The following is a 10,113-nucleotide window of genomic DNA, read 5'->3' as shown; positions in this document are numbered from 1 at the left end:
AACTGGGTAGACTAAATTGTCCGTAGTGTATGAGTGTGTGTGAATACTTCCCAGAGATGGTTTGCAGCTGGAAGGGCATCCGCTGCGTAAAAACGAACTGGATAAGTTGGTGGTTCATTCCGCTGTGGCGACCCCGGATTGTTGAAGGGACTAAGCGAAAAAGAAAATAAATGAAAAATGAAAACATTAGCATTACCAGTTACACTTATTGAACCTTTCTTCATACCTCTATTAAGGTGGATAGTGTGTGTTAATGAGTGTGTATGGGTGTTTACCAGTACTGGGTTGTGGCTGGAAAGGCATCCGCTGCATAAAACGTATGCTTAACAAGTTGGTGGACCATTCTGCTGTGGCGACCCATGATAAAAAAAGGAACTAAGCCGAAAGAAACTGAATGACTGATTCCTGCCGAGATCTGCAGAGATTTAATGCATTGTGTCGACATGAATTTATAGATGTGACAGAATTCACACACAATTCTTGTTGTTTCTTCTTTAAGGGATTTTCCAGTTGCAAGTGCCAGAGTGTTGCCCCTTTGAGTGTGTCCAGTTTCCAGTTTTGTGTTCATTTCTTCGAATTTCGTCTACAGTATTGTTTTATTAGCAGTTAATTTTAACCAAGCCAGCGGGACTTGAGCTCAGTTGTGGTTGTAGTTTTGCTTATTTCCTCTTTTCTGCTCTTTCTGTTCTTTATTTGCATCTTTTCTTCAATATTTTATACTTTAAATTTAACAACACAAGATTTTGTGTTTGTTTTTCTTTCTCATGATCACGTCTACTTTTGCTTCCTGTTTTCAGAAGAGCAGTGGGGTTTTTTTTCCCTGTTTCTGCTGGTCAGCTTATCTTTTACTCTGGCTGTACCACAGGGCCAGTTGTTGCCCAATCTTCCTTTTTCGTTATACATGTTGCATTTATGTTTATTAAACATGTAGTATCATGTGATCTCTGTGCAGATGACACTCGACTTTATCTTTCTCTGAAATATAAAAAAACAGAATCATCTTGAAAACTGTCGTGGTTATCTTTGCTGAAATCAAATCTAAATGTGCTCTTCTTACTTTTATATTTAAATATTAGTAGTGCTTGTTACAGATCAATAGTCCCCAACCTATTTATCATTGTGGACCAGTCAATGCTTTAAAAAAAAATATTACCTGGTTCTATGTAGACTGCTCGGCGACCATTCTCAGAGATTGTCAAGCTGACAAAACATTGCTGTCACTCTGATACAAGTGTTATTCATGGAGCACTGCAGTGTTTTAGGTGCTCTGTGTTTGTCTGAAGTCAAATGTGTATATTCCATTAGTGTAGATGGGGCTTTGGGTGCTTGTGCACCTGCACTGTTTTATCTTGGAGAGAAAATACATCTATTCAGAATCACAGAACACACACTCACTCACTCACCAAATGGGAAGGTTTATAATCTATTTAATACATAATAATCCTCTTCAACATTATTACATATACATGCTGGATCACTCATTTGTGTTTAGTTCTAAAGTTTAATCTCAATGGGTTTATTGTATTCTCCAGATCTGAGCTGAACTATCTGCTGCTGCTTTTAGTAGTATGGCAATAAATTTCATGTCAGACTCACATTATTAGCATTTAACACTGAATAAACATGAGCTGTACCTGAGCTGATCACTGTCAGTTTTCTGTTGTTCAGCCGTGAGAAACAGAGGCTGTTTCCTTCTATACCCCTTCTATAACGTGCCGTTGCTTTCATTTAGAATACGGTTTAAATCACTCGCTCCTGTCCTTGAACTGGCAACCTGCGCTTGCGTTTGTTTTGATCCAGGAGTGCAATACTATAATATTACTAAATCAAATTATCATGCGTCTCTAAAAGTGTTTGTAAAACTAAATCTGCAATGAAAACATAAATTAGTTCTCTTATCTGTGAGTCTTCATGTGGTTAGTCAGGGTCACGTTATGTCTGAAACTCTTCCCACATTGGCTGCAGACATACGGCTTCTCTCCGGTGTGAATCCTCAAGTGCGCATCAAGAGTTGATTTAAGAGTAAAACTTCTTCCGCACTGTTGGCATGTGTAAGGCTTCTCTCCTGTGTGCTGTCTCATGTGGCGTTCAAGAATCCATTTACAGAAAAACCGTTGTCCGCATTGCTGGCAGGTGTGAGTCTTCTTTCCGGTGTGTGTTAGCATGTGGCGTTTGAGGGTTCCATCTTGAGTGAAACTCTTTCCACATTGTTGACAGCTGAAAGGCTTCTCTCTGGTGTGAACCCTCATGTGTCTGCTCAACGCATCTTTCCGACTGAAGCTTATCCCACACTCCCGACAGGTGAAGGGGTTTTCTTTAGTGTGACTCCTCATGTGTCTGCTCAGGACTGATTTTCGACTGAAGTTTAGTCCACATTCACTGCAGCTGAGGGGCTTTTCTCTGGTGTAAATTCTCAAGTGGACACAAAGTTTTCCTTTTTGTTTGAAACTCTTTCCACACTGAGGACACGTGTGGGGCTTTTCTACAGCATGACTTCTTGCATGTTTCTTACTCAAATTGGGTTCTTCAGTGTTCTTCGGTTCTTGACTGTCTTCTTTGTGTGCCATCATGTCTGTCAAGAGAAAAGACATACCATAGTTAAATAAGTAGGGTATAAACCAAGGGCGCCCAAGCTCAGTCCTGGCCACAGTTCTGCACAGTTTAGCTTGAACCATAATTAAACACACCTGGTCAATATAATTGAGTTCTTTAGGCTTGTTTGAAACCTACAGGTAAACAGGGTTGGACAAAAATACATTGAAACGTACTGTAATAAAACACCTAATGTTTAACCTTTATATGCTCCCTCTGAGCCAAACAATGAAGAAGAACCAAATCTACCACAGCTATGCTGATGACACTCAGATCTACTTAGTCTTACTGGCTAATGACTACAGCCGCAGTGACACCCTCCGCCAATGCATCGATCAACTGAACAGCTGGATGTGCCAAAACTTTCTTCAGTTAAACAAAGAGAAAACCTAAGGCTTGCGCTTGGGAACAGAGGCGAGGTTCTCGAGAGGAATGCGTACCTTGGCTCTAAGGATCAAACAACAAAAAATAAGGTCAAGAATCTTGGTGTGACTCTGCAGTCAGATCTGAGTTTCAGTAGTCATGTAGATGAACGCTGAAAGGTTTCTTTACAATTATCATGCCTCTAAAAATTATTAACTGTTTGCAAAACTAAATTTTTTTGCTGATTTATTCCACAGTAACAACCGAAATCAGTTCTTACTTTTGTGAGTCTTCATGTGGTTAGTCAGGGTCACGTTATGTCTGAAACTCTTCCCACATTGGCTGCAGACATACGGCTTCTCTCCGGTGTGAATCCTCAAGTGCGCATCAAGAGTTGATTTAAGAGTAAAACTTCTTCCGCACTGTTGGCATGTGTAAGGCTTCTCTCCTGTGTGCTGTCTCATGTGGCGTTCAAGAATCCATTTATTGAAAAACCGTTGTCCGCATTGCTGGCAGGTGTGAGTCTTCTTTCCGGTGTGTGTTAGCATGTGGCGTTTGAGGCTTCCATCTTGAGTGAAACTCTTTCCACACCGTTGACAGCTGAAAGGCTTCTCTCTGGTGTGAACCCTCATGTGTCTGCTCAACGCATCTTTACGACTGAGGTTCAGTCCACATTCACTGCAGCTGAGGGGCTTTTCTCTGGTGTGAATTCTCATGTGGACATGAAGTTTTCCTTTTTGTTTGAAACTCTTTCCACACTGAGGACACGTGTGGGGCTTTTCTGCAGCATGAATTCTTGCATGTTTCTTTCTCCGATTGGGTTCTTCAGTGTTCTTCGGTTCTTGACTGTCTTCTTTGTGTGCCATCATGTCTGTCAAGAGAAAAGACATACCATAGTTAAATAAGGTGGATTTAAACAAACGGCGCCCAAGCTCAGTCCTGGCCATAGTTCTGCATAGTTTAGCTTGAACCCCAAATAAACACACCTGGTCAATATAATTGAGTTCTTTAGGCTTGTTTGAAACCTACAGGTAAACAGGGTTGGACAAAAATACATTGAAATGTACTGTAATAAAACACCTAATGTTCAACCTTTATATCCTCTCTCTGAGCCAAACAATGAAGAAGAACCAAATCTCCTACCACAGCCATGCTGATGACACTCAGATCTACTTAGCTTTACTGCCTAATGACTACAGCAAGATTGACACCCTCTGCCAATGCATTGATCAACTGAACAGCTGGATGTGCCAAAGCTTTCTTCAGTTAAACAAAGAGAAAACTGAACTCATTGCGTTTGGGAACAGAGGCGAGGTTCTCGAGGTGAATGCGTACCTTGGCTCTAAGGGTCAAACAACAAAAAATAAGGTCAAGAATCTTGGAGTGACTCTGGAGTCAGATCTGAGTTTCAGTAGTCATGTAGATGAACGCTGAAAGGTCTCTTTACAATTATCATGCGTCTCTAAAATTCTTTACTGTTTGCAAAACTCAATTTTTTTTGCAGATTTTTCTCTACAGTAACAACAGAAATCAGTTCTTACTTTTGTGAGTCTTCATGTGGTTAGTCAGGGTCATGTTATGTCTGAAACTCTTCCCACATTGGCTGCAGACATACGGCTTCTCTCCGGTGTGAATCCTCAAGTGCGCATCAAGAGTTGATTTAAGAGTAAAACTTCTTCCGCACTGTTGGCATGTGTAAGGCTTCTCTCCTGTGTGCTGTCTCATGTGACGTTCAAGAATCCATTTATTGAAAAACCGTTGTCCGCATTGCTGGCAGGTGTGAGTCTTCTTTCCGGTGTGTGTTAGCATGTGGCGTTTGAGGCTTCCATCTTGAGTGAAACTCTTTCCACATTGTTGACAGCTGAAAGGCTTCTCTCTGGTGTGAACCCTCATGTGTCTGCTCAACGCATCTTTACGACTGAAGCTTATCCCACACTCCCGACAGGTGAAGGGGTTTTCTCCAGAGTGAGTCCTCATGTGTCTGCTCAGGACTGATTTTCGACTGAAGTTTAGTCCACATTCACTGCAGCTGAGGGGCTTTTCTCTGGTGTGAATTCTCAAGTGGACACAAAGTTTTCCTTTTTGTTTGAAACTCTTTCCACACTGAGGACACGTGTGGGGCTTTTCTACAGCGAGACTTCTTGCATGTTTCTTACTCAAATTGGATTCTTCAGTGTTCTTCGGTTCTTGACTGTCTTCTTTGTGTGCCATCATGTCTGTCATGAGAAAAGACATACCACAGTTTAATGAGAAGGGTATAAACCAAGGGTGCCAAACCTTGGTCCTGGCCACAGTTCTGCACAATTTAGCTTGAACCCTAATTAAATACACCTGATGAATATAGGTGAGTCCTTTAGGCTTGTTTGAAACTTACAGGTAAACAGGGTTGGACAAAAATACATTGAAATGTACTGTAATAAAACACCTAATTTCTCAATTATAAGTGTGTCTCAAAATAAACTTCAGAAAAAAGGCCATTATCAGACTGACATGCTACATTATCAGACGCTTGTTTTCAGGATAGTTTTGTTTCAAAGGTCGAATGTCAGCTGATCTTATTGGATCAACATCAGCCATTTTGGGGTCTGACAAAATAAAGTTTGTTCCCAAATGCCTCTGTCCAGTTTGATTCCTTTTGGTAATATTAAAGGGATAGTTTCAGCCCAAGAATCAAAATTTCCTTGGCATTTTCTCTAAACCCTGCTGAAAAATCTAGCTTAAACCAGCCTAAGCTGGTTGGCTGGTTTTAGCTGGTCGACCAGGCTGGTTTTAGAGGGGTTTTGGCCACTTCCAGGCTGGTTTCCAGCCATTTCCAGCCTGGTCTTAGCTGGTCAGGCTGGGAGATGACCAGCTAAAACCAGCTTGACCAGCCTAGCCAAGCTGGAAGTCCAGCCAAAACCAGCTATATCCAGCTTAAACCAGGCTGGTCAAGCTGGTTTTAGCTGGATTTGGCTGGTCATTTCCAGCCTGACCAGCTAAGACCAGGCTGGAAATGGCTGGAAACCAGCCTGGAAGTGGCCAAAACCCATCTAAAACCAGCCTGGTCGACCAGCTAAAACCAGCCAACCAGCTTAGGCTGGTTTAAGCTGGATTTTTCAGCAGGGAATGTATGAATATTATTGTTCTGTTGTTCACAAAACAAAATATTCTGAAGAACGCAGCAGCCGCTGACATACATAGTATGAAGCAAAAATACCATGGAGGTCAATGGCTGCTGCTTTCAAAGATTCTTCAAAATATCTTGTTTAGTGTTCAACAGAAGGTCAAACATGTCTGGAAGAAGCGGAGGACGAGTAAATAATAAAAGAAGGATCATTTTTAGATGAACTATCACTTTAAGGTTTCTAAAATGCTTCTGACCGTGAGTACTTGCGTTAACCTTTCATTTGACTTTGTTCAAGTCTGTCTACATTGACGATGACTGAAAGTTTTCTTAACAATTATCCTGCGTCTCTAAAATTCTGTACTGTTTGTATAACACCTTTTTTCCCCCACAGTAACAACAGAAATCAGTTCTTACTTTTGTGAGTCTTCATGTGGTTAGTCAGGGTCACGTTATGTCTGAAACTCTTCCCACATTGGCTGCAGACAAACGGCTTCTCTCCGGTGTGAATCCTCAAGTGCGCATCAAGAGTTGATTTAAGAGTAAAACTTCTTCCGCACTGTTGGCATGTGTAAGGCTTCTCTCCTGTGTGCTGTCTCATGTGGCGTTCAAGAATCCATTTATTGAAAAACCGTTGTCCGCATTGCTGGCAGGTGTGAGTCTTCTTTCCGGTGTGTGTTAGCATGTGGCGTTTGAGGCTTCCATCTTGAGTGAAACTCTTTCCACACTGTAGACAGCTGAAAGGCTTCTCTCTGGTGTGAACCCTCATGTGTCTGCTCAACGCATCTTTACGACTGAAGCTTATCCCACACTCCTGACAGGTGAAGGGGTTTTCTCCAGAGTGAGTCCTCATGTGTCTGCTCAGAACTGATTTTCGACTGAAGTTTAGTCCACATTCACTGCAGCTGAGGGGCTTTTCTCTGGTGTGAATTCTCATGTGGACACAAAGTTTTCCTTTTTGTTTGAAACTCTTTCCACACTGAGGACACGTGTGGGGCTTTTCTGCAGCGTGAAGTCTCGCATGTTCCTCTCTCGAATCAGGTTCTTCAGTGTTCTTCGGTTCTTGACTCTCTTCTTTGAATGCCATAATGTCTAACATACAAGATACATATAAGACAGATACATGAAAGTTAAATGAAAGAAAATTTATAGAGATTCAAAACATGCTGCTGAAACTGCCGTTTCTTACAATACCAGAATCCCAGAAGCTGTCGATGTATAGCAGGAGCAAATAAAAGCACCAGATGTGTGTCTAATATAAAATAATATATTAAATCTATTTTTATTTTTCCCCCTTTTAAATGCCGATCATTTGACGCACTTTGCTCCACTCTCTGTATTATGCTGCCTGATCTGTCTGGTTTTCAACTAGGTCCTCTAAATGACGTCATGGGGGCGGCTACTTTCATTCTCTCTGCTACAGTCCCTCACCTCTGCTTGTGTTCAAACCGAAAGATCGGTGTGGTTTTTCACATGGCAGGGTTTTACGTCCTTCATACATGTTGAGATCGAGTTTATCGACTTGATGAGGGAATATGTCTTGACAATCCAGACGTGACTCAGACTAATGCAACAAGTAAAATCCTACATGTCTTCACGCTTTAACAGACAATCAAGCAGGTCGCACAAAGCGACGCGACACGGCGCGCACATGACAGTTTAAACTATCACACACCAAACGCGCACATTCGCATGATATTGAACATGAAACTAATCAGATGGCGCTCTGTGGCGCGGCTGCAATATATACTGCACCCTGAATCGTGGCTCGGCGGCGCCGATGTGTGTATAGAAATCTGTTTAGAATTGTAAAATCCATGGCGCTGCGTGGCGCGTCGCCGAGAGGCGCTTCTGGTGTGCTTCCTGCTTCATACAGAGAGTGAAACAAAGCACATTGGTGCCATTATAATGTATTAAATATATATTTTTTTTAAATCGCGATTTCTCGATTTAATATAAAATTAAATCGTCATCAAAACGTAAATTCGAATTAATCGGAAAAAAAAACACCAGCCCTAGATGAACATTACATACTAAAAAGTTAAATTCATGTTTATTTATTTAGCGCTTTTTACAATGTAGGTTGTGTCAAAGCAGCTTAACATAGAAGTTCTAGTAAAGTCCAGATTTCAGAGCTGAAGTTCAGTTTAGTTTATTTGCATCTTGTTTAAACGTTAAATAGTCACTAATAACCGACAAAAACTGACCCTTGGATCGAGTATAAGATCACAGAAAGTACTGTCCATTATTAATTTCGGAAGAGCTGGACATTTGCATATAGTTGTGGATGAAAACTGACCTGTTTGTTCTTCAGTCTCTTCATGTTTGACTGTGAATGTTTCTTCAATCTTGATGTCTTCACTCTCCTCTTTAATAAACGCCATCTTTATAATAATCTGCTGTTCTGTGGGTTTTGACACTCTGTGAAGATCAAGATGAAGAGCATCATTAACACTGACTGTCTGGCTGAGTCTACCCATAGTCAGTGGGTTTTCCCCATTTGATAATGACTGTTTGGACATAATAAACAAACCAAAAAACAGATTGTCCTACTCAAATCTGCCAGATTAATCATAGAAATAATGAGAGTTCAAGATGCAGTAAATCTGCTAAAAGACATTTAAAGCTTCTCTTTTCTAATAGACACTGTGTAATCACATTAATATATGAGTCAATGCATGAAACCGAGTCTCTCGAACTCTTTTGATTGTGTTTTATGTATTTGGTCACCAAAATCACTTTTAAAAAGCTTTTTATATTAATTAAAATGTCTCTAATAATACATTTTTAAAACGTACCAGAGCTCTTATCGTTATATGAAAGTGAAAGTATACTTGGGATATGAACATTTTAAAAATAAAAATATATATATTTTTTTTTTTTGCTGGTTATGCTTTTTTCAGAGCAAATTCATGATTATTTATTAAAATCATGTTGTTTAGTTTGTTACTTCAGTAACCCCTCAACCCCGTTACACAAATCATTCTCCCCCTATAAAAATAATGGAATGATCCCTATGTGGCATCATTAACAAGAAGTGACAACTTGTAAGACTTCTGAACAACACTGTGAGCTGACACAGGTACGTCACCACCTACGTTTACAATTATTCATTCACTCATTTTCCTTTAGCTTAGTCCCTCTGTTCATTAGGGGTCGCAACAGCAGAATGAACCACCAACTTATCTAGCATATGTTTTACACAGTGGCTGCACTTACAAAAGACTGTGGTGTTTAGGTCTACTATAAAGTACTATTCTATTTTGAGTGGGTGGTTTGTAAAAGTTGATACACTTACTTTTCTAGTCACACACTGATTTAAGCAGTAGGAGTGAAACAGATGTCAGTGAATCCCTATTTAAGATGCAAGGAAAAAAATGAGACACATCTCTTGCGATGTTATATTAGATAATAAATTAACTTTACAATTATTGCAAAATTATACATAGATTAAAGCTTTAAAGTCAGTTTAAGCCATTGAAATGCTCAAAATGCAAACCTTTTCTTCATCAGAGAGACTTGAGCTGGAGAAGATCGGCGCATACTTATGACATCACAACAGAGCGGCAAAATAAAAGTCACATTTAAATGATGTGCAATTCAGAAAAATGCAATAAATGTGCACTTAAATAATAAATGTCAGAGACTTGAACTAATTACTTTCTTGAGGAAGCTGACATTTAATATGTGCTGAAAATGGCAAAAGTGTGTGTGATTGTTGACTTTTATTCATTCATTTAAGTTTTATTTACATTATAGAGTCTAATTTTAGTTGTGCACACGTCATGGAGAATTTAAAATTAAATAAAGGAATACATCGTCATTTTGCATATTACATTTTTACTAAGTGTAACAAAATTGCTAATAATTGCTGGACACAAACATTGTTTAGCATAAAGACACATGTATTAATGCTTAATATAAACTGTGTAAATTCTAAAATATATTTTGTATATGTAAATGCATTAGAAACTGTATTTTAAGTGCTATTGTTTAATTTAGTTTCCCCAACCCTGTTCCTGGAGGCACAACAGTATATTATTACTACTAATAAA

At 39.7% G+C, this 10,113-nt stretch overlaps 1 protein-coding gene across 4 annotated transcripts; it reads right to left on the bottom strand.

The window, feature by feature from the left end:
• Window positions 1-669: 669 nt before the first annotated feature.
• On the bottom strand, window positions 670-9,607 carry znf970 (zinc finger protein 970). Of its 4 annotated transcripts, XR_015508887.1 has the most exons (9): window positions 9,558-9,607; window positions 9,357-9,412; window positions 8,358-8,479; window positions 6,476-7,150; window positions 4,497-5,171; window positions 3,236-3,826; window positions 1,635-2,572; window positions 1,154-1,348; window positions 670-975 (listed from the first exon to the last, which is right to left on the bottom strand). XR_015508887.1 is itself a non-coding variant. In XM_087283490.1 (7 exons), the coding sequence occupies exons 3-7, from the start codon at window positions 8,440-8,442 to the stop codon at window positions 1,896-1,898; spliced, it is 2,703 nt and encodes a 900-aa protein (XP_087139616.1). In that variant the 5' UTR covers window positions 8,443-8,479; window positions 9,357-9,412; window positions 9,558-9,607; the 3' UTR covers window positions 1,408-1,895. The 4 variants fall into 4 exon arrangements, 2 of the variants coding, with proteins under 2 accessions (XP_087139616.1, XP_087139615.1); XR_015508886.1 differs by lacking the exon at window positions 9,357-9,412; XM_087283490.1 differs by lacking the exons at window positions 670-975; window positions 1,154-1,348 and having other exon boundaries at window positions 1,408-2,572.
• Window positions 9,608-10,113: the final 506 nt, after the last annotated feature.

This window comes from Danio rerio, chromosome 15 (assembly GCF_052040795.2).
Source record: "Danio rerio strain M-AB ecotype USA chromosome 15, GRCz13ab, whole genome shotgun sequence".
Taxonomy (NCBI): domain Eukaryota; kingdom Metazoa; phylum Chordata; class Actinopteri; order Cypriniformes; family Danionidae; genus Danio; species Danio rerio.
The sequence above is the reverse complement of the archived record's forward strand: the minus strand, read 5'-3'. Positions and strand labels throughout refer to the sequence as shown.